This window comes from Denticeps clupeoides, chromosome 17 (assembly GCF_900700375.1).
Source record: "Denticeps clupeoides chromosome 17, fDenClu1.1, whole genome shotgun sequence".
In the NCBI taxonomy this organism is placed as follows: domain Eukaryota; kingdom Metazoa; phylum Chordata; class Actinopteri; order Clupeiformes; family Denticipitidae; genus Denticeps; species Denticeps clupeoides.
In genome coordinates, this window is record NC_041723.1 from 13,364,876 (window position 1) to 13,389,663 (window position 24,788).

The window sequence follows — 24,788 nt, forward strand, 5'->3', positions numbered from 1 at the left end:
TGGGCGCCTTTCATGGCTGTCCACTACTCACCAAGGTTGATGGGTTAAAAGCAGAGGACACATTTCATTTCTATGTTTCTATGTTTTGTATCAAAATGACCAAAACAATCACTTTAAAATATAGCAGTCATTTTCTTTTCATAATAACAATACAAAGTACAGTAAATTTAGTTTACATTGTTTTCTTGCTATCTAGTTAAATGGTAGATTGGTGCACTGATATGCAACAACTCTCATCTCCCACTTGCAATGGTTCTATCTGAAATTTATCAGAATATTTGATATTTGCAGATTAACAAACTCAGAAATAGTTCTTCAGACATAATAGAAATTGGACTGCTGAGGTGGGTAAGTACTGGGGTAGGCTGTGTGTGAGTAAGTGAAAAATGAGATGGGTAAAAGGTTTGATTTACTATCATATGAAAGCCTAACGTACTGTAGGGGGCATGAAACCGTAACAAGATCTAATTCCATGTGAATTTGTTACATGATTAAATGTTGTTCACAAGATGTCTCACACAAAAGCATCTTTGTGTTTCATGTCTTCTTATGTCTTAACAAAAGCTGTCGTCCTCATATAATTAGCAAAGCTGCAAACTCATGACAATGGCTTTTCTCTGGTACCCTGATTGCTAGGTTAAAATCATTAATTACAGATATGTCACCAAGCACAAAAGGCCAGCTTGCCTTGACAGAAGAAAAAGCCCCCCTTTAGGTTTGTTTAATTTGCATCGTGAGCAATTTAATTATTTTAAAGATGACTCTAAAGGAAAGGGAACATAAAAAATACAACAAAATGTGTAATATAAGGAACATAAATCCTGACCTAAAACATTGTATAACTATTTATTACCGCAATGATTATCATCAAACATGGTCAGTAAAGTGAAAACATTGGAGCACGGCCAAGTGCTCCGCTGCACTTGAGCTTAAACAGTACACATTATAGTTATGTGTATATCATTTAGTACATTCTTAATTAACTTAATATGATTTATTTTCATCATCAAGTGATGTATTTTATTGAAACTCACATTATGCACCACATAACGTTTATATTCATTGAATCCCCCAAACCCTTTTTGTCCTGTCTTGGAGTATGATGATGTGTATCTAATTGGGCATAAATGTGTTGTTTTGAATATAAAGATATGTATACACTGTATAGCATTTGGAGACATTCTAAAACGCATTAAAAATTAACACTATTTCCTAACACTGAAAGCATAATTCATAAAAAAAGGGGTGGTATAGCCTAGTGGGTAACACACTCGCCTATGAACCAGAAGACCCAGGTTCAAATCCCACTTACTACCATTGTGTCCCTGAGCAAGACACTTAACCCTAAATTGCTCCAGGGAGACTGTCCCTGTAACTACTGATTGTAAGTCGCTCTGGATAAGGGCGTCTGATAAATGCTGCAAAGGTAAATGTAAAAAATTATTTTATTTTGAGTGAAATATTTAAACATGCTTAATTAATAATGGTCTAAAGCCATATCTGGGTGTCACCACTTGGGCTAAATTATCATTCATCTCTGAAATGAATGAGAAAAAAAAACGTCTGCTAATATTTCCTGACTTTTGTCCGTTTTCTTTTCGCTCTCCGCAGAATGCAGAGAATTGCTTTTTGTGACCTCGCTGCGCGCCGTATCTCGGGCCGCGCATGCGCGCTGGACGCAGCTCGTCCTGCTAGGATCGCCAGGAAGCGTGTGAGCCCGCCCGGTCCCTTCAGCGTCCGCCGACCCGACTCTCCGTCCAGCGTCATGTTCAGAGCCGCCGTTCGCCTTTCGGTCTCCGGGGTCCGGAGTTTAACGCGCTCGCGACCCCAGTACGCAGGTATTCACGTTCGCCGCTTCATGGAACTTGAGAGTATTTCTGGTGCGGGCGCTAGCTAGCATTTAGCAAGTTAGCGTCAGGACGCCTGTTCTAACATTTTGTCAGAACTCTTTCTCCTTGTGTATTTTGGCGCTTTGTGTTGCTATTAAGTGCACATTGACCAGAGATACGGGGGCGTTTTGGAGCCGTTTGTAGGTCTTTTGAAATTTCTTAATGTCCTTGCAATGACCCACTAAGGTGAGGCCTAGCGGTTCTCTGCAAACCGCGTGGATTAGCGCATATTGTTTTTTAAAAATTGTAACCCTTTCATACACTTCCCCCACAGAGAAGGGGAGTTTGAATTTATTATTTTTTTTATCTATGTTTTGTCTGTCGCTGAATGCAGCTGTTAATCCCCTTTAACCCCCTTTTGTGAGGACGCGAATAGGATGACAGTCGTTTAAAAGGAATACTTCTTTTGTGCTGTGCATGAAACAAGGTTCCATTTTTGATATTCAGCTGATAATATTGCAGGTAGTGTCCCGAAATGCCATAAATCATTTTACATCTTGGCGGAGTATGATCATTGGCTGTGATCCAGTCGGGGTCGATTCCACTGAACCTCTGGGCCAATTCTGATTTCTGTCAACATAACATACCTGTCTACCTGGGTCATGGTTTAAAACCACATCCATGTCGACAAGAACAGCGAAATGAATCCGTTTATGTGGTAACGTGTAAGATGGTTTTATTGGTCTAATTACGGAAGGCGGCGGCGTTCATGACCTTGAACCAGATTACGTTCTGGCTATTTGGACAGTAAAGACCTACCGAGGATGTTTTGGATCTGTGGTCTAGCTGTTCCTGCAACCACATTTAGGGTGTTGGTTGTAATGTGATGTTGTGTTCAAATGAAAAATTTTGCTTATGATACCTTACCTCTCTTAAAAAAACTACAGGTTTGAGGTAATGATCTGTAAAAAAAATTATGGATTCATATTTAAATTTCATTAAAATAATAACCGACTCAGTGTCCAGTTTTTTCAAAACTGTACGAGCACAGTAATATCTGCTATGTAAATAATCAATACAAGCCAACTTGATTTAGTTACAACCAATAATGAAGTTTGAATGTGTAAAACTGTTTTAAACAGTTTTTCTCATTTATCAGTTAGATTTACAGCATTTATCAGACACCTTCAGCCAGAGAGACTTGCAATACAATCTGTATTTACAGGGACACTCCCCCAGGACACACTCAGGGTTACCAGACTTGCTCAAGGACACAATGGTAGTAAGTGGGGTTTGAACCTGTGGGGCAGTGGTGCCTGAGGGGTAAGGAAGCGGACCCATAATCCCGAACCGCCACGGTGGCACTTGGCAAAGGAGTGTTTCACCGCGCTGCAGTGTTTCACAATGACAAGTCACTTCACTTTCAACATGTGACCTTGTGGGCTACTACCACCCGGCGGTTAAGAGTTTTAGTGTGATTACAAGTTTAGTTTGACCTTTGTGCAGTCTTGATGTTCTAAATGTAGGTCCCGTAAAACTTGAGAACACTGCAGGTTGGAGGTTCAGCAGTTATTTCTAACACAAAATGCACATTTGTATTGCAGCTCCATTGGCTGCTCGCTGTTACTCGCATGGCAAACAGGAAACGGATGAGGAATTTGATGCTCGCTGGGTCAGCTATTTCAGTAAACCAGACATTGATGCGTGGGAGCTGAGGAAAGGTAAGTGTGGATGTTGTGTGTAATGGTGGTTGCTCTTGCAGTCACAGATATTGGAAGGAAAAGTTTCTAAGCGTCACCAAGCTGCACCAATGTCATTAATGTCTATATTAAATATGGGATCGACTAATCAATTTATTTTCTTTCACATTCCTTTTCCTTAAAAAGGAATGAACACACTCATTGGTTACGACCTGGTTCCGGAACCAAAGATCCTTGAAGCAGCCCTTCGAGCCTGCCGGAGGTTAAATGACTTGGGCAGTGCCATCCGCATCCTTGAGGCTGTTAAGGTAATTTCCGACATCAGACAGCATTTTTCCATTTTCACCAGCCCAATGTATTTAATGAAATGACAGTCACAGTGAAAATCGTTATAGTTGAACCGCGTTAGTCAGTTCCTGACTAATTTCACCTTGATTAGGTGAAAATGGAATGAAACATTCTTGGATCAAAAAATTGTTCAGTTTATTTAGTTTTTTTTTTTTTTTTTTTTGAGGGGTGGTTCTGCTTGTTCCATATTCCAGTTTTCTGTGAAATTAATATAGTTTCTTTATTGTTTCCACAGGACAAGGCAGGTCCTCACAAAGAGATTTACCCCTATCTAATTCAAGAACTTCGGCCAACCCTGAATGAGTTGGGAATTTCTACACCTGAAGAGCTTGGCATTGATAAAGCATAAAAATCTACTGTTGGGGTGGGTGTATGTATATACTATTTTTATGAACATTCATTATATGTAAGGGAACTTACATATATAATGATTTAATATTCATTAAATCTTTTTGTTTCTTTTTTCTTGACAGTCTCCTGCTGGTGTCGCTGGGACTCGGTAGCCCTGTGTACTTGAAGTCCTTGCCTCATGTAATATGTGTGTGTGATATTTAATTGGCCTTTATTATGTTCTTATGTTTGTAAAATATTAATGGATCTAATAAAGGGAGAGATATCTTTGACATTCTTTGATCTCAAGTGTTTGTGTCTAGTTATGTGTGACAACATATGAAAGATGAAACCTGAATATCATCTGCTCCTCTCTGCAAATAAAATGTAAATAATTCAAATGGGACTTTGGGTGGCATTCTTAAATATAATATTCAGTGTAAATGTCGAGACGAAACATTTCTTTAAAGCTTTGAGAGTTTTTTTTTATTACTTTGTTAGAGATTTACTGATCCGCTAAAATTTGGATATAGGATTTCACAGATTTCAACAGATTTCCTCACAACCGTTAGTCTGAAACACATTCATGAAAAAGAATTCTTTAGTAAACTTTAGTCTTTGAATCAGGATTATGGTTGAAGTCCGTCCTTGTTTTACCATGGGGCTGTGTGAAATGTTTGTGGCTGCTCACGTTTCGGTCATTATTAAAGTTAGTTATCACGAGTGGGGTTACAGTACGTACGGGACAGATAACACCGTTTCCCGTGGGTTTATTGCGACCTGTAGGGGGCAATGTGTCCACGTGGGGCTTTTAAATGGACTTCAAGACACGATCGCCGGGGTGAAGTGGAAGGCAACAGACGGTCTGGAGGACCGGGAAGAGGACGACGACTCTCGGCGTCAGGTAAAGTTCTGCCGCCTTTCGGCATCAGGACTGCAGGGAAGGAGAGCTTCTCCCCACGGGGTTAGTTGGGCTCATTTGGATTCCCCTCCCACGGGGGACACGACGTTAAATAAAATATAGATCTTGCACTGACGATAGACTGAGGCGGACTTTTTTTTTGCACTACGGATACCATTGCACCTTTCAACATTACTGTAAATGCCACACAACTGATGCCTTCCTTTGTTTTTTAGTATGTAGCCTGTGTGTGTGTGTGTGTGTGTGTATGTTGTATCTATAGCTACTGCAGTTTAGCCAATCCTGTTTTGTTTTGTCCCCTTTGTGTAAAGTGCCATTTCGAATCCTTTTTAACGATTTGTACACATTTGAATATCCGGCTTCAGCTGACAGTTTGATGCCTCCGCCAGTCAGTGACGTCATCTGCGGACTGTGCGTGGTCCAAATCATGCAGCTAAAGTCGGAAAATAAAGCGCTCAGGATTCCGTTCCCATAACGTTGCAGCTTAGCTTCGAAAAGGGGGGTTAAAATGGCTGAAGGAAAAACAAGCTTTCACAAATTATTCTGTTAGTTAGACCCAGTGAACATGAGCTGTAAGGCTAGTTCGTTCAGCATTTCCCCTTTACATGCTTCCTTCTGGCGTTCATTTGACTGCTCCCATATTGGTGAGTTTTAAATTGTATAACAATAATGTTAATAAAAAATGGTTCTGTGTCTTAAAGCATGGGATATTACAAATCATTCGAATCGTATCCATAGATCAGATTCAATCGATTGATTAAAAGTAGGCTAACTAATGTGCTCTTACATTCATTGTCGTGGACCAGTCGTTTTCATTGCAGCGGCACTGAATTCCTCTCCATGGGGTTACTGTATTTCTGAAAAGATGTTTTGCTGGTATATAGTTTACAAATCTTGTTTCATGTGACTTTTGTTTTTCAAGCCCCTACCCCTCTATGGGACTTTTGCACAGTGCTGTTTATAATACCATAAACTATTGCACACAATCCTTTAGTTCTTTTTTTTTTTTTTACGGGTGGATTATTATATTCTGTAATATTTTTTTAATTATAATTTGTAGTCAGCGTGCATTTCATCCGCTTGGCGCTAGAGGTCGCTAATCGTCCCGCTGCCCCGCCACCAGTAGCCAGTCCCAATCAGATCCATAACTACTAGAGGAAGTGCTGCGTGGAATTAAAAATAACCACTTAAATAATAACAACGACCATTTAAATGGTGTTTCCCCCATTATGCGAATAAGCGTTTATGTTTACGACGAGTAGCTTTTAACTTGCTATTAGCAGGTTGGTTTAGAAGCTGTAATGTAGGTTGCGCGTTGGCTCTGGCTGGTCTACTTTGCGCCGCACCAGGAGACAACCTGTTGCTGTCGGGGGAGGGCCGCCCAGCGCCACGCGTTTAGGTGGGGGTTTGGTTTCTTTTTTGAGGGGGGGGGGGGCAGTCCCCACGCACGGCGGTCCGGGTGGCGGCGGCGAGCTTGGTCATTTCCCCCTGCCCGGCCCCCGGTTTAATCTCCACGGCGGAGCGGACGAGAGGTGCAGGCTGTGCTGCGGCTGCGTGCGGGCTCACACCGAGGGGGCTTTTTTTTGGGGGGTGGACGCGCTGATTCGGCCCCGCGGAGAGGATCCGAGGACTTTTTTTTTTATTATTTACGCTGAAGGGATGGTGGAGAACTCCGGCAGCGGCAAAGCGCAGATGGTGAGTTCCGCCGAACGTCGGAGTTGAACCCGGTTTGTGAATCGCGGGAGTTGGGGAAGTTTCAGGGTGAGAGCGCCCGAGTTGGACACGTCACGGCGGAGCGTGGGGCGGCCGTGATTTCTGCCCGGCGGGGCTTCGGCCAGAGTTCAGCGGCTACGTGCGTCACTCTGCTTAAGTTACTCAATTAAATATCTTTATTATGTCCGAAAAATACGTTTACGATCCCGTGCGGCTGGCGGTCCTTCACAAAGGATGACTTCCACTTTTTTATTATATATATATATATATATATATATATATATTTTCTTCACCTAAAACATTTCTTGTGTTGTCGAGTCCGGATAACGCTGGTGGTTTTAGTACGAGTAGAAAAACGAATTTAAACAGTTCGTAACAGTGGAGAGTCGGTCGGCTAATTCCCTTTTTTAATGAGGCGCTACAGGCTAATTGTTTGGCCGGAAGCGCCGCGCCGCGTTAGTTCGCCTTGTATGCTAATGCCGGCGTGTTTACGGGCAGGATTGGCCGCTTCGCGACTTTAAAGGGGGATGATTCGGTGAACGATGGGCCGTCGGAATGAAACGCAGCGGACGTGTCGACCCGATTGCGGCTTTTGAGATAATGGTTCTCCCCACCCAGACTAGCTTATCTCAGGAGGGTGGTCTGGGTGGTTTCTCTCAAGCAGGTTTCGGAGGTCCAGCTGGTATGAAACTAGAGGCTGTGATGGAGCAGCTCCAAAAGCAGCAGCAGGCAAAGCTGGAGATGGAGCGCAAGGAGAGACACCTGAGGGAGGCCCACATCCTTTACGCCCAGCAGGTCGCGGCGCAGCAGGCCATCATGGCGTCCGCCAGGGCGCAGGGCGGCCCGCTGCTCCCCGACTTCTACGGGAAGGGGTCGATAGAGAAGGCCTTGAAGGCCTCACACCTGCACCCGAACCCCACGGCGTCCACGCAGGGCGGCATCAGCTCCGCGCGGGACGGAGAGGACGAGGACGCGCGAGGGGACGGCCGGGAGAGAGAGGGGGGCTCGGAGGGAGAGGACGACGAGGAGGATGAAATGATGGAGGGGGAGGAGGCGAGCGAGGAGGAAAACGAAGGATTGGAGTTCCTCAGGAAACAGTCCCTGGCTCTTCAGCAGGGCCCGGCTGGCGTCCCCCCTCTCTACCCCTACCCGGTTTACTCAGCCTCCCCCTCTGCGGCGAAGAAGAGGCCGCGGTCCCCCTCCACAAAAGTAAAAGATGAGCCGGAGGACAAGAGCCCGTCTCCCACTGGACCGCCGGCCTTCTCGACGCCCAATGGACTCGGTGACTGGAGCTTCGAAGAGTCTTTCAAACAGGTAACCAGGTTAACCTCCATCTCTAACCAACTTCAGTCCAGGACGAATCGTGAAAGAGGAGGTTTGTATGGCGGCTCTGTTAACCGCTGGCTCGATCCAGCCACCGTTTGCCTTTCTCCCGTCTTGAAGTAGCTCTCCAGATTTCTGGCTTTTGTCCCAGAATATCCTCTAAGCGTGGCATCCTGGCAGCTGGCCCAACGGGAGTCATTCATTCTCACTTTCATTCATTTGTTCTCTGCGGGCTGCCGTCTTCTTTTCTTCCTCCCCGCTGGTGGTGCGTCTTGGAAACGGGACTCTTGGCAGAGCGACGGCACCTTGGCCCCAGTCCAAAGAGGCGAGCCGTCAGACCGCACTCCGGAGCAGCGAGGCTGGGCGTACGAGAGGAGTTCTTCCACACTTGCAGCTGCTGGAGAGCTTCCATCGCGTAGGGCTGAGTGGTACATGGATATAGATTCCAGCTTCTGTCCACTTTAAATCACCCCAATCATTCCTTCAAGGCACAGGCCGATTTCTGCCGCTCACCCCAAACACGTGCTCGTCATGTTACAAAATAAGGCCCAGCTTTGATTCCCCCCGTCCTTACTGAAATGATTTCCATTCTGCTTTGTCTGCCAGACATCTTTGATCTTAAATTGGAAGTGGTCTTATTCATCAAAACCCTCAAAGCAGTTTTTCTTTACAGTTTAGGCGTATAATTTGTTAACGTGCACCATCTGTTGCATTTGGTTTAAGCAGCTCCTTTTATGCTAATTAGGTTCTTGATGACAAAGGCGTGCCATTTATTTTGTGAAGCAGGTATGTGTGCGATGTGCATATATTTCTATACTATTTGTTTTATCTAATTGGCTACTGGATATTGTAACCAGAGGGCTGGGATTTAAGTGGGGGGTAGAATTTATTGTGGACTAAGAATGTCTCTCTTTTTTTATTTTCCTTCCTTTTCATCTTTCCTGTCTTTATGTCTGCTCTTTAGTATTTAATGATGCTCTTCTGTGGTAACAGTATCAGGTTGCGCTGTTGAAGGAGGGGGGATGTGGAAGGGACTGGTTTGATGGCACTGTCCACACAAAAGAGAACAGATGCCACAAATGGTATCTTCAATTGAGGGTGGGGGATGGCTTTTAGAGCTCTTCACACGTGACTGAATGCCCACCACAAAATAAAATGTAACGGCTACTAAATCTACTTTGTTTCCATCAATTTGGCCAGCATGTAGTATAATATAAATGTAATAGGTTCTTGTTCAACAGGCTGTATGGCAGGTTTTAATTCCCACCCTCACACATACACTTTTAATAATTTTTTTATTTTTTATTTTTTTTTTAAACACAGCAAATGGGACACAAGTTCCCATTTGGTCAAACTGCCGTACACTTGTGCAACTGTTACGTTCATCGCAAGCGTACAACATCTGAATTGCTATTAGTAGTGCAGTAGTTCAGTGCCACAACGTTCCTTTTGTCCCTACTTGCTGATCGGGGATGATTAATGTCAGGCCGACTGGGCAGCATGTGTCCTCTCACTTACTGACAACTGTGAATTGCATGCCTAACGCATGAAAAACGTATCCTAGGACCTAAATGAAATCAGTCAGGGTAATGAGGGCCGTTCCCTCGTGCTAAATCGTGGTTCAATAGCCAAAGCTTTCCTGTTGCTCTGACTCCAGACCCCCAACTAGTTGTAATTTGATTTTTCCAGATGGGGGGGGGGGTCAGTTTTAAAACATGGGTCATTGTGATGGAGGGTTTTTTTTGTGTGTTCTCAGCAGTTGTAAATAATACTCCCCATAACAAAGTTATTTCCATGAATTATTTGGACACATCAGTCATTTCCATTGGGCACAGAACAATAATGCTGTTATCCTTGTAGGGTGAATGCCCGACTTTGGCCCTCAGTGATATTTCACCCTGACATAATTTGTGTTCGCAGTATCTCCGCCTGCTGTATTTCAGTTAAGGCCTCAGGTGCATTCAGGAAATACTTTTTCTTTTCTGTCCCCTGAGCTTGGTTTGCGTTGAAGGGTTGTTTTGGGGCTAGTGGACAACACATCGTCATGATGTTCGCTTGTTCTTGTATGTATGGCTTATTGTATGGACTTAAGGAACTGTCTAGAAAAACCTTTCAGCCCTTAAGTCACATGCAGTGTCATTTAAATCTATCTCTGTTTCATCATGCTATGCCACAGTAAACACCAGCATTTTTTAATGGATCTTCTCAAGTCACGTTTGTAAAAGGTCTCCATGTAAATTGTAATTGAATTAAGATGTGTGTGTGTAGATGTACCTCAGCATGAAGCCTCACTGGTGGGTAGGAATCTAAGATTAGAACTGCAGACATTTAATAATAAAAAGATGTGGGGGGAGGGGTTGTGTTCTATATGAGCGGTAAAGGAGGGTCTGTCTGCATCTAGATTGCAGTGCCCCACCCAGAGGAAACATTCCAAGCGGAATTAGAGTTCCAGCTCCTCGAATGGTGAGAATTCCCTTTAGGGACTTGTCTGTGAAGAGAATGGTGGGAGTGGCCGTGGTGCTGTAGTTGTCTGTGATTTGCTGTGATTTGTGACCTTTTCTAGTCCATTTCACTGAACGTACGAAGGGCCGTAATGGAGGGGGCTGTGGTGGTGGTAATCAAGCTGAAAGGTATACAGGAGGTGCTGGGAGGAGGGGGGTTGTTTTATTTGACTTCATTTCCTCTTTTCTTTTTTTTTTTTTTTGCCCTTCCTTTGCAAGTCTTGAGTGGCTCTTTTGTGCACGTCCTGACTTGCACCTGGTCAGCTGAAGTCTACATATGAATCTACTACCTTGTAAAGATGTTTGTGGAGAGGCAAGAGAACAATAACAATGTTTTATTTATATATCTTCACACACACACAACCTGATAGTTGTCCCCACATCCGTTGGCGATCTGCTCTGTGTGCAGTTTTCCAATCGTCTTCCCAGCCTCCGATGGGTGGTGGAGTGGGTCATGAGCTCTTCATTATAGTGATGTGATACGAGTTGTATTTTTAGTCCAGACCTTGACACTAAAGGAGAAAATAGCATCTCATCTCTGATTGTATCAGCCAGGCAGCAGCAAGCATTTTGTAGACATGGGCGGGCTGTTTACCTGAAAGAATTGGAACCTGGGTTTCCATTAAAAGCTGTAGCTGGGAAAAGAGGAACTAAATTCTTCTGAACTTAGGTATTAATTTAAGGATGTAAATGTTATACGTTACAAATAAAACCCAAATAGTTTTTTGTTTTAGCATTTTGTGCATTTGAACGGGCAAGAGACGCCTGGCTTGTGTGGCATTAGTGTTAAATGGACCTGTCACATGGGGTATGGCCTGTCTGTTTATTGTGGACACAAATGGTAAAATGGCTCCCGCCACTAACATGGGATTTATAATGAACCGCGGCACTGGGCAAGTCACACCTGTTGGTTGTTTGAAAGGCTATCCATTTTCTCAAAAGGCGCGCAGCCCGTCCTCGGAGGATGGATGTGAAGATGGCCCCGGGCCTCGGTTAATGGTGCGAGGCTTTGGACAGGCCATTACTTGCACTCGCCGTTGCCATATTTGTTATGTCTGACGTCCTGAAGCCGGTGTCTCCTGCGTGACTTAGTTTAATCTCCGCCTTCCCGTCAGTACACTTACTAACCCCCGAGTAAGCCCCGGGACTCAAGTAAGGTGTTTCAAAATGGCCGCGCGGCCCTGCGTTTACCTGCTTTCAAAACACTGCTGTCGGGCGGAGAACGGCGTGTTATTGTTGCAGTCGTGCGCCGAGGCCTGGAGTCCCTCCTATGAGATCCCTTACAGCGCCGCGGGATAAAAGGCCCCGTCCATTTGCTCACGCCCGCCCTCCCCCCACTCGACAGTAGCGCCCCCCCTCCATGGCACAGCGAGGGGCCGAATAAATGATTCTCCTGACTTTCCACAGGGGCCTGATGGCCCAATTATTTAATTCGGATTAAAAATTGTCACCCCCCTGCAGCTAGCCTCTCAATGACCAGCTTTTGTGTGCGTTTTCACTGGTGTGGCCCGGGAGCAGCTGCGATGAAAGAAATCGAAACATGCTCTCCCTAATCCAAGAAAGGGATTGACTGCCTTTTTATTTCTCGGGTGTTTAAGGAAATTTTTTTTTTATGATTTTGACTGGAATTGGTGCTGCTACTGGTCCTGCCTCCCCCTTTCTAAAAAAAAAAAAAAAAAAAAAAAAAGTTGTTTACATTTTTGCCAGGCTTTTGATGTGATTTAATAAAGTCTTGCACGTGGACCGAGGGCCACTTCTGCATTAGACAGCACAGTTTAACGCAGACGAAGGCAGTGATTGATGGCGGGAGGCCTGGGTCACAGACAGCCTTGAAAGTAATTAGATTTTCTCTTTCCGTGTCTGCTTAAGACATTTCCGTCAGTAAAGTTGACGTCCTTGACCATTTTAGACCCGGTGCAACTGGCAAACAAAAAGCACTGAGGGTTTTATGGCGGGTTTAAAAGGTTTGCCGAAGGTCCGATTCATGCATCAGATAGTTGAATTCTAGTCGTGTCCCTCCACAGATTAATTGGGGTGCGGCGGGGGCTGTTCGTTTCCTGTTGATGGCTCGGTGACACAGATGGTCATCTGCTTCCTCCTTGCTAATGTGGTCACTCGCCAATCAGTGTCCCCGTAATGTGATTAAACCAAAGGCCGACAGCAGCTGCAGTCTCAGAGATTGATGAGCCTTTTTTTAAAAACGTATGTTAACTAGTGTGAAATAATTAGTTGAAAATGGACGAACTTTTTGTGTGTGTGTGTGTGTCTGTGTGTGAGAGAGCCCCCCCAAAACCACCCAGTATGCATTTCTGCGCAGTTGCTGCTTCCCACTGCACTGAGCACAGCTGGCGTTTGTTTGCAGTAAACACGGTGTCCAGGCCGCATCTGTGAATCACTTTACACGTTCAGGGGGGACGGGGAGGGGGGGTCGACGGTTCAAATAAAAGTGGCCCGTGAATGCTAGGCTGTTATTTAAAACGGTTGGGGTTGTGCGTATGTGGCTGCTGGCCCTCCTCTTAAGCCCCGGTACAGCAAAGTGTTAACATGACTGAAATTGGGATCAGATGATCGCAGTTTAAAAATGTCCCCGTCCACTACAGCGTTGCACCGGGCGTGTCAGGGTTCAAGTGAAAAGGGTCGGGTTGCTTTTTCTTGTTTGCTTTTCCCAGCGTTTTACACTTACATTCTGTCTCTCCCCCACCTCCTGTGGGTTTTTTTTTTTTGCTTTCTTTTCAGAATGGGAATGGAAGCTGGACTGAAGACGGTGAAGGGGGGAAAGGAAAAGGGGAGGCGTCACGAGATTTTGCTAAAGTATGTCCATCATGCACAATCATGGTTTTCCACTAGAATTTCTATGTATACCTGTGGTATATACAATATAATAAATATGATTTTTTTTTTTTTCCAGCTATATGAGCTTGACAGTGACCCAAACAGAAAGGAGTTTCTTGATGACTTATTCACATTCATGCAAAAACGAGGTGAGACTGTTAATATTGTACAGAATTATTATGTAGTTTGGATATGGAAACACAATCCATGACATTTGGCTATTGGCAAGTATTATTTCACCACTGTGAAGGGGGATTGAGTCTGTGAACCTTTTCAAGTGTTTTATTGGGGTGGTGTGACTGGACGTAGAATTCCGGGACCCGTTTTAAATGAGAATCATCTGTTCCCGGTTGTAGTGATTGTCATATTGTGATTCAGAGATAGAGCTGACAGTGCCATCAGACGGGCTAAGCTCTTTGACACAGCTTGACAGGGCTATTAACCCCAACCACAGGGTTTAAACTTAACCAGATGGGGAGATGTTTGTGTTGCCCCCCTCCCAGTGCGCGCGCACACACACACAACTCACCTCTTTTCAAGTAGTCATAGTAGTGTGTGTGTGTGTGTGTGTGTGTGTGTGTGTGTGCACAGAGCTCTTAATAACAGAGGATTCGAAAGTATAATCTTGACGAATGTCTGTGGGGTCCAATCAGAGTGATTAATGGTGTGTCTCCTGACGGCTTGACTGCGTCTACCTTGACTCGGCTCGCAAAATACAGGCACCAAGAGAAACAAGATGATTGTTTAAAAAGGGGGGAAAAACTCCTGCCATGGGACTCTTTTCAGGGTCTTTTGATCCTTCTAGTGTGCATTCTTAGAGACATCTGGTAGCTTGCAGAAAATTTAGTTGGTCATATTGATGGATTATGTCTGAGGAAGTTGATGGAAATTGTGTCATATCGGTCATATATGCACACTTACACGCGTGCACGCTCAGTTCTTTTAAAGTACAGAATGGCCGGTATGAACAGGATCCCGGCTAATGACATTAAAAGTCCTTTCGATCATCCTCTAGAGGAACAAATGCTAATTCCCAATGTGCACAGACTCTGAATAACGTCCTTTATAACATTTTCATTAACCTGACTGTCTTATCCAATTAGATTCACATAATTACAGGGTCACCACTGCTTCAGCAGCATAGGGTTAAGTGCGTTGCCCTGAGGACACAATGGTAGTAAAAGGATTTGAAAGAGTGTGTTCAACTTTTTTTTGTGAGGGGTGTTGCTGGTGGATGGCTACATTTTTTTTTCACTATTAGGGTGCTTACACAAGTTTGTGTGTGTGTGTGTGTGTGTGTGTCCTGTCTGCACACAAGTGACTGTGAAATCTTCCATATGAAGTAAACTGTGCCACCCTGCCAAACATCTGCCTGCTTCCTGTCCATTATCAGCAACAGCCAGCGGCATCTGATAATGCAGTAAGTGGACAGAAACAGGGTCTGCGTTCTTTGTAGAGGAGGGCAGGTGGGGGTCTGGGGTTCTGTTGGCTGGATTAAGGGGCCCGCTGGCGATGATTTAATGAACCCTTTAAAACTCTGGCCCATACTTTTGATATTGGAAAAGTGATTGACAGTGGAGAAGCTGAAGGCACAGTTGGGGAGCCAGAAAACTGGAGTTTGCCTGCGTTTCGGAAGGGGGGGGGGGCGCGCAACAGTAGGACGAAGAGAGAGGGCTGGACAGAATGTGGAAGATGTGCAAGAGGAGCATTTATAATAACAGTTCCCTGGCAGTAAGATGAAGGTTTAGATTTGGGGGTGCAGCAGACCAGTGTTTCTGGTCCTCAGTCTTCAGGCTGTGAGGGCCTGGCTCCTAATTTAGTGTGGACCCCGACCATCTCACTCACTCATTGAGCACACTCTGTTCCCTATTAATTATAATCATAATGCTCAGGGATTTGGGCCCCCTTAAGCTCCAGCAATGGTGAAGACTTAATCACCCACAAATACCAGCGATTGGTGGACGTGTTCTTACATCTGGGGGGGGAAGAGTTTGTGCTTTTGCATAAAATCCTGCATGAAGTTCTCTATGGATAATGTCACTGCAAAGTGTGAATTATAAATGCACCCAGCTATAGATAATTTCATAACTTGGTTTCATTGATTGAGTGGAACATTGTAGTTGATTTCCTGCCCTTGTCTTTTCTAGTATTATTGTGCATATGATAGCATATACCGTCAAATTATACGTGGAAAGCTTACACTGAGAACAGGTTTGAATGCCACTTGTAAACTGGTGAGGCCATATTGGTTCGTTTTGTTATCCATAATAAAATCCAGACTTTGATTACTAATTAACATGTATTTGCTCGTGTGGTTTTTATAGACGCTTACTGTCTTTTTATGTGTGTGTGCTCTTTGTATCTGAAATGCATGGTTTCTGCAGCAGCTTTTTCCTGCTAAAGTAATACTGGAAGAATGGGATGTATTGTGATTGCCTTAAGTATGAGGTGATAATGAATTTTAGATCATGTAACAATTATAATTTATAGCTTTTCTCATGGGACTGGGGTGAAAGAATAGGTAAAACTATGGCAAGGGTGTGTCCAGACTCCGAAAGGCCCCAGACGCTTACGTTAGGCTCCGAGATCTAGTGTTGGCTGACACGGCTCTTTTTACCGTAATCCAGTCTGCCACATTAACAGCTTTTTGAGTCAGCCACCCCCAGTCCACGTTGCTTCACGGTGCATGGTGTTTAACTTAATTCCAATCATTATCTCTTGCGCTGAATTTGCATTTAGTCTTTTTTTTGTCTTAAGGCTTGAAAAAACATACAATGAAAATTATATGTTTATCATAAAGTAGACGGTGAAGCAGCAGGTGTTTTTTAAAGATCAGCAGCATACAGTTAATGTTTGTAATTAACTAGGATGGGCATTGTTATTACATGACAGGACTTTTCCCAGTTATTTTATCAGACTGTGCTTTACATTCGCTGATCAGCCACAATATTACATCCATGTAAAGATCATTGCTGTCATTTCAGATACGAACTTCAGTATATTAGGTAGGTGCTTTAAATGTAATGGCTGCTTGGTCAGTATAAAATTTCCATAAATGCAGCAACCCCTATTTGCGAACAGCATGACAGCAGTTCAGAAGAACAGCTTGAGAAGTTTAGCAAATATTGTGTCAGAATATTGTGAAGATCCTTGCTTGTTGAGGTGTGAACTGATGCAGTGTTGAACACTGGTGCTCTGTGTAGAGTACAGTAACACTGGGCTCTGTGAAAGGGCTTTTCCTGTGCATGAATCTTCATTCATGTAGCTCACAGTGGAAGAAGAATAGGGATAATTGTGCACCATTCACTGATGCATGCTGGAATTGTGACTCGTTTATCAGTTCATTAAAGGGAAGAGGCCTCCTAATGTGGGCAGCGGTTTATTTTCCTCTTTATATAGGACAGTGTGAGATCCAGTGACCTCGATTTTACTAGAAGACTGAGAGGAATGCATGCTTGTTTTTAAAATGGTGTGCATGCACCACCCCTAATAAAAATACATACATTCAAATTGAGTTCTGTTTTTTAATTATAGTGGCTAGGATTATTTATTGGATATTATATCATGTGCTACAGAGCTCTAATGATTCCATTCCCTCTGTAAACATAATTTGCACATTATCATGATATGAATTTGATATTAACAGCATAGTCCTGTGGGAAAAGCTTGATTAGAACCATTTGATAATTAGAACAGCCTCTGAAATGTGGGAGCCTAATGATATGCTGGGATAAACTGGTGTAATGATCAACTTCAGTTTTATGTTAAATCGATTGGCAAGAATTTATTTCTAAAAGGCCAGTTAATTAGCATTTTCCCCCTTTCTGATTAATGTTGGTTATCCTGGTGAAAATATGAGTTATAAATTAAGTTCCTTTGACTGTCTCATCATTTCAAGCAAAAACACAAGATATGTTTTTTAAAGTTTTATCAAGCCGACTGCGTAAATGTGCAAAGACTGTGTAGGTGTGTGTATATACTAAATTAAGACCTAATCTCAAACCAGAGCAACTGGTCTATTCCAGACCCCCACATTAATTGGTTTTGTTCCCGGATTGGCGCCGTGTGGGATTGGCCGAGCATTATACTGCTGAGCTGTTCTGTTTCCCCTCCTCCAATTCGTCCCACTGCTTCTGAGCTGGTGTGTGTGTGGCTTTAGTGGACACAATCCGCCTAAATGAGCTTCATTACACATGGCCCCTGCCGACTTCCCTCACTGATCAGGAGCCTAGTCAGACCTTCTACTGGTTTGGGGGATGGGGCCGGACAACCATTTAAATGAACATTTAGTCATGGGCGTTTATTTACCGTTTAAACCATTTGCACACCCCTCCTCCTTTGTATGATCTGCAGAGTAAACGTTTAAACCACAAATTATTGTGACCATTTTCAGGGACCCCTGTGAACCGCATCCCCATTATGGCCAAACAGGTTTTGGACCTGTACATGCTGTACAAGCTGGTGACTGAGAAGGGGGGCCTGGTGGAGGTGATCAATAAGAAGATCTGGAGGGAGATCACCAAGGGCCTTAACCTGCCCACATCTATCACCAGTGCAGCCTTCACCCTGCGCACACAGTAAGTTTAGCTCGGGAAATGTACGTTTACCTCAGTGACTGTATTTAAATCAGTCAAATTACAACATTTAGCACTTATAGTATAGTATAAAGTTTGCTCTTTATTATTAATCTCTGTACACATCCCAGTTTGGACGCACTTACACATTTATGGCTCATATATATATATATATATATTTATTTTTTTTTACGGCTTTTGGCGATTTACAATAGTGAACAAAGCAGCCATGAAGGTAAAAAGCGATGGCCCTGGGGGGGGCGAGATTCATCAAACATTCTTTCTTTTGATATAACAAATAGTAATTATTTTTCTTGCATTTGATTCTTTCATTCTTTCTTTTGATATAACAAATACTAATTATTTTTCTTGCATTTGATTCTTTAAAATGGCTCCCTCTTATTTTCCTTAGCCACCAGAGAGTAGGTGCATCCAGACTTTTGACGGGTAGTGTATTTAAAGCTTTACAAAGGCCGTTATTCCTGTGGGTTGAGCCTGAAATATTTTTCTGCTCCTTGTTTTGCAGATACATGAAGTATCTGTACCCGTACGAATGTGAGAAAAAGGGTCTGAGCTCTCCAGGGGAGCTGCAAGCCGCCATCGACAGTAACCGCAGGGAGGGCCGGCGGCCCAGCTACAGCAACAGCCTGTACCGCTTCTCCCCCTCTCCCAACGCCGCCCCTCACATCCTGGCCTCTCCCAAGATGCAGATGTCCTCTGCCGGACAGCCCGGCCTGCAAGCCACCCCCAGTGCAGCCATAAAGAAAAGCGCAGGTTTGTGATTTAACGTCCTGTGGTGTAATCACTCATTCTGCTGTAAAGCACGTTTGCAGAAGAGCCTGAATGTTACAATCAACATACCACAGCAGCAGTGGTCCCAACTCTTATGCGCATGGCCAATTTGAAAAAAAGATTTTATCACTCACTCTTCTTCTCCATTTTTCATCCCTTGAAGAAAGTTTTGCTTGTTCTTTTAGTCTCTCCAGATTTTGAGTTGTTGTAATCACAGCAATTTCAGCAGGCCCCATGCATTCTGGAAATTCTGCCCAGTCACTATTGAATTTCTGTAAATTTGGCTGCATTTGGCCTAGAGGTTAAGGAGGCGGTCCTGTAATCAGAATGCTGCCGGTTCGAGTCCCCATCTGCGAAGGTGCCACTGAGCAAGGCACAGTCCCTACACACTGCCCCCCCACTGCTCACCAAGGGTGATGGTTAAATACAGAGGGCACATTTTGTTGTGTCACTGTGTGCTATGCTGCCGTGTTTCACAATGACAATCACTTCACTTTCACTGTCTGCAGACTCAAAACCCAGGAAAACCGTGACCACTTTTACTGACTATTCAACCATGGTACACGGCAGTATTATTATTATAATTTACGTTCTCCCACAATCTCTGCAAAAGAATGCCTGAAGTGTCAAGTAGTATTTGTCATTTCAGCCATCTACCTACATAGTGAAATGAGACACCGTTCCTCGGATTCCATGGTGCAACAACAACAACAAAAAAGTACAAAAGAATACAGAAACTACAAGGGCAGAAAGACAGGACAGCATACAGGGCAGCAGATTATGAGTAGTCCAAAGCATTTCAATAGCAGTTCAATAGTTAATACAAGTTAATGCAATTTTGATTTAAGTATTTATTTATTTTAATAAATCAGACAAAACAATCCCACTAAAAAGACCATAAAGACCATTGTTACCATTAGTGTGTCTATAAAAATCTTTTTTAAATATTTAATTTTCTTGGGCTGCTGATTACATCATAATCAGGATTCATCTGATTAAAAAATTTAACCCAATTAGCACACCTGCAGTACGCAAATGGGTGGTTGATCTGGTAGTGATAGGCAGAAGACCCAATCAACTCAATATGAAAAAGATGATAAACTGCACATTGGCCCTCTCAATAGGACATTTGAACATAAAAAAAACAAGGGACCAGTCGACAGACAAAGTATTAAGCACATTGTGCAGGAAGGACTTCCATCTTAAAATACCACGTTAACGCAAAGTATACGTTAATCTGCTAGCACTTTGACCACGTGTCACCTGGCTTGCGACAAACAAGTTGCATAGTGTGGGGGTCTCAGTAAATCTGTGGACTGCAGCAAACTACATACCTATTAATATCATTGTGGATAAAGGTTTTAGATGTCTGAATGTTCAATAAATATATATATTAGTGGTGGTCATAGATTAATTTTTTAAATCTAGATTAATCTCACTGTAATCTTGGAATTAATCTAGATTAAAATAGCTCATTTGAATTCTGCCGAAGGCATTCAGAATATGTGTGCTACCCAAATAATGACTCAAAATAAGTCTTTGAGAACGGCTTTCTCAAGCCAGGTGGCGCATTAGACCAGGGGCTCATCTCCTGTTTCCAAAATGCATCACAAACTGCTTGAGAAAGATGTTCTACTATGATAATTGGTGATGAAAATAAATGTTTATGTGTCCAAGACAACTAAATCGGGTCTCCAACCCACTAACCCAAGGGCACGGCTGCATCCAAACAATTTTCGGGGGGTGATCAAAGTTTTAGAACCCACAATAACCATAAATTGAACAAACAAAAATACAGAAACATATTTGACATAACCAGAAACATTAACACACTTTAACATTCTACAATTAAACAAACACCCGGATTGTCATTATAATTCCCTTACCCACATCAGAATGCAGGTAAACAAAATAAACGTCTTTAGAAAATAAGAAAGAAGAAATATACTTATAAATCTAGTGTAACGATTTAACTCTGGCACAATAGCTTGCGTAGTATAGACCCAGCTCCCAACCCAACTTTGTGAATAGATTAACGGTGATATTTTTTTAGTGCCCGATCAGAGTCTCACGTTAACGCAGCACGTTAACACCGATAATGGCCCACCACTAATATATATATATATAATCCCTTTTCTTGCTCATTCAAATTGAAATGCGATCGATTAAAAATGAATGTAATTTAATTGTGATTGATCTTAATCCACAGCAAACCTGTGATTTTAATCTGATTAAAATTTTTTGCATTTGACAGCACTATTTGATATGTCACTGCACCCCCTGCTGTTTGTAACATGTCACTGATATTCACTTACTTCCTTTCAACTATGATTAAAGGCTGGTCACACTTAACTGTATAAAAACTGCAAAAATGGACATTATTTCAGGTCTGTGCTCGGGGTCAGGAAATGTGTGAAGGAAACAGGGCCCTCAGGAGATCAGTGGAAAGCGTAGTTGTTAAAGCCATTATGGGGCTGCACTTCCTGTGCGGCCCAGAGGCAGCGAGGCTCCTACAGTCTGCCTCATACAGGCCAACTGTACTCTACACTGGATTACTTGAGCAGGAAGCCTGTTTGGGCTGCTGAAATACAGCTTTGTTTCAGATTGCAGAACCGGGTCAACAGTGATATACATTTATCATTCAGTGTGTGAGTTCATTATTATATGTCTTGGAATAGACCTGATATACCAAGTTATTTTCATAATAGCAGACTTTACAATAGATGCACTGCCCTGTGTAAACATCTCCAGAACATCCTAAAGATTTTTAATGGGGTTAAATTCCGAAATAATTCTTTCACAATTAGAGTATGTGGAATCCCCTCCTGAAATATGCAAGTGCCTTCAGGAAAGAAAAATCCATTGTCCATTTAGCCCAGACAGATCTTAACATTGCTTCCACTGGTTTGTAGAGTAGGCCCTATGCATGATGGGTGATCAGTTCATGCACTTCCCTCCTTACCCTGATGTGACAATCACTCTGGACCAGGCTAAATCTGGATTCATCAGACAACGATGTGTGTGTGGAAATGCATTAACTTTACTATTAAACAAGCAGAGTTCGACTATTTATTTTCTTCAATTTATTAAAAAAAAATTTCGATCACATGTAAAAATAAAATTATACTTTTGCGACCATTTTCCACTAGCCGTCAGTTTTCATTAATGTATTACTGCTCACCACTGTCTTGTCCGCAATACCTTTTAGTACTTTTGTTTATTTGTTGATGTAAGATTTATAATTTGATCATTCTGAAACACAGGCTTGAGACAGTTTTCCACGATCATGGGATGGTTGAGAGCGGTCTTTGCTTTATTCCTGGTCATCACATGAATGACACTGTTTCAAATGGGCTGCCCTACCTGTGGGTGTGGAGTGTGTGAGACCACTGACTGATCGCTTCTCCGCACTGTTTCCTCAGTTCCGGAGGAGGGCCCTGTCTCCGTGCTGCCTGGCAGGCTGCCTCTGGCTCTGGCCCTGGGACATCAGCAGCAGCTGGCACGGGCAGCCACCCTAGAGCAGCTGCGTGAGCACCTTGAGACCGGAATGGGTGCAGGCGTGTTGGGCACAGCCGTGGGAGCCATAGACGGGCCGGACAGGAAAATGGCACGTGTGGCAGAGGAGCAGCAGAGGCTCTTGCAACAGGCCTTCCAGCAGAACCTCTTGGCTATGGCATCACAGGTCCACCCTGCCAACCTCAGGATGGGCTCCACTCGCGGTCAGTGTGCAAACAAGCTTACTATATAATATAAATCTGCAAGGACTGGGCATTTAATGACTTTCATATCAACTTTTCCATCAATAAAGTCAATGTACAGTCATCAATTAATTTGACGTCATCTTTGCATGCGCTTTGCGCATATGTATAGATGAATGTGCACCCTTATTGTGAGGCAACTTGGGACCGGCACCAAGAAACACAATGACATTAACGACTGAAATAGTCTCCTTCAAAGAGTTTTGCACATTGTGGAGGCAAAAAAAAAACAAACCATTTATCCTACGTTTGACCCAATCCTCAGATACAAGATTTTATAATCAGTCTGTAACACTTTGTTTAAAGTATTTAATGTAATTAAAAGTTGTATTTTTGTTTTGTTTTTATGTCTATTTTGATTGTGGGCCCAGACTGTGGGCCTGTAGTGTGTGTGTGTTTGTTTGGTATTTTTTATTTTAATATATATGTATGTATGTATGTTCATAAAAATTTGCTGAAGTGAATCTTGCTGCAGTTTTTTTTGGCACACATTTTAATAGAAATATTCTTTGTTTGTGTTCTTGCTGCAGAAGACAAACAAGATCTGGCCCTCAACATTTCCTCTAATGGTTCGACCAGCATCACGGTGTCTGTGGAAGTTAATGGAACTGTTTACTCAGGTGTGTATGTGTTGATGCATGTGTTGATCCCTGGTCTTGCATCTGCCTTCACACATGTGTGCAGAATATTACTCCCATCATCCCAGTCATTCTGACCCTCGTGTTCACATTTTCCCATCTTCCTGCAGGAACGCTCTATGCCCAGAAGCCCTCGGCCTCGGCTTCTGCAACAGCGACTCCTACTGGCCAGGGCGTGGGACATGGGATTAATTCATCCTCCCACAGCCCGACTGTCGTCTCCTCATCATCTTCCTCTTCCTCCAAATGCCCTGGATCTGCAGACGCCACTAGCAGCTCTCCATAGAGACAATCGATTCCTGTATTTGCAGATTCCCCAGTTTCCTCCATACATGCTTGGCCATGCCTTAGGACTGGTGGCTAACCCTGCGCTCACATCCCACCGCCCACAAATCTCATCAGCTTTCATTAGGAACACTACCCCCCTGATCTCTTGGGGAAACACTGTCACTGTGAATGTACTTTAACAATTTTAATGACACATCCAGTTTATGCACAACCAATACCTCAAGTCTGATCGCTAACACTGGACATGTTTTGTCATCTTTTACAAATCTGTGCATTCAGTACATCTCTTCACATGAAGATATTGGCCTCAATATCCGAGCAGTACAATCAAGGCATGTTCTAAATGTTCTGCCAAAATCCTGCAGGTGCTTTTGCCTTTGCCATCTCTAGTCGGTCTTATGCAGTCACTTGATTACCTCTGAGTTTTCCTGGTGGTGAAGTAGTGTGTTATGAGTGGCCGACTAACCTTGACCTATACTCATGTCTCCAGGGGCTGCTCTGTTCTGTGAACAGATCATGTATGGACTCTAAACAGATTTCTTTGCAGATTAACTTCAAACTGGTGTGTGTGTGTGTGTGTGTTTCACTCTTATGCTCTCCTGTGTTTTGTCAAGACTTTGAGATGTGTAAGGGGATCTGATTTTCAGTGTTCTAAAGATGAAACAAAGGACATTTCGTAGCCCTTACACTTGTGCAGACTTGCCTCTAAACGGCTCCAGATGAAAAGTGAAAGCATCAGTCCGTAGGAATGCCACAGACTATCATGCCTAGCCAGTGTGTCTTTAAATGCGGTCCAGTAATCAATCATGAGCTCAGCACCTTGTTTTTATGCTCATACCACGAAGGAATGATAACAGGGTTTATAAACGGTGCTGAAGTTCATGCTTCTTTTTTTTTTTCTTTTTTTTTTTTTTTTTTGAAAACTTTCCATATTGGAAAGTGTGTGTCTCAGGAATTTAGACGGATCACCACTGGTTCATTCTACCACAGAAAATAGCAATGTTCAGAGAAGACTAGACTCTACCTCACAGTTGCGTTCACATAGGGGACAAATATATTTCAGAGATATATTACGACATGTTTAAAATATTTTCAGGCCGCAACGAATACCTCAAGTACATTTTAAAAATATATATAGAGTGATGTGGTTATAGTACTGTATGTAACAAAAGATACCTCAGAAATTAGTTGACAACGGATAATAAAGCCTGAGGTCATTATGAGTATAGACTACATTCAG

General features: G+C 43.1%; 2 protein-coding genes across 4 annotated transcripts; both read left to right on the top strand.

Annotated features, from left to right (window-relative positions):
- Positions 1-1,663: 1,663 nt before the first annotated feature.
- Positions 1,664-4,505, top strand: LOC114767385 (cytochrome c oxidase subunit 5A, mitochondrial-like). The gene is made up of 5 exons (XM_028959120.1): positions 1,664-1,838; positions 3,434-3,550; positions 3,716-3,837; positions 4,113-4,241; positions 4,351-4,505. Exons 1-4 carry the CDS (start codon positions 1,766-1,768, stop codon positions 4,224-4,226), a joined length of 426 nt encoding a protein of 141 aa, XP_028814953.1. The 5' UTR covers positions 1,664-1,765; the 3' UTR covers positions 4,227-4,241; positions 4,351-4,505.
- A 554-nt stretch (positions 4,506-5,059) lies between these two features.
- On the top strand, positions 5,060-24,412 carry LOC114767372 (AT-rich interactive domain-containing protein 3A-like). 3 transcript variants are annotated; one of them, XM_028959104.1, is made up of 9 exons: positions 5,060-5,111; positions 7,461-8,156; positions 13,403-13,477; positions 13,575-13,647; positions 17,892-18,075; positions 18,599-18,846; positions 22,287-22,583; positions 23,153-23,242; positions 23,371-24,412. In XM_028959104.1, exons 2-9 carry the CDS (start codon positions 7,527-7,529, stop codon positions 23,544-23,546), a joined length of 1,773 nt encoding a protein of 590 aa, XP_028814937.1. In that variant the 5' UTR covers positions 5,060-5,111; positions 7,461-7,526; the 3' UTR covers positions 23,547-24,412. The 3 variants fall into 3 exon arrangements, with proteins under 3 accessions (XP_028814937.1, XP_028814936.1, XP_028814935.1); XM_028959103.1 differs by lacking the exon at positions 5,060-5,111 and adding an exon at positions 6,768-6,824; XM_028959102.1 differs by lacking the exon at positions 5,060-5,111 and having other exon boundaries at positions 7,276-8,156.
- The last annotated feature ends 376 nt before the right edge of the window (positions 24,413-24,788 follow it).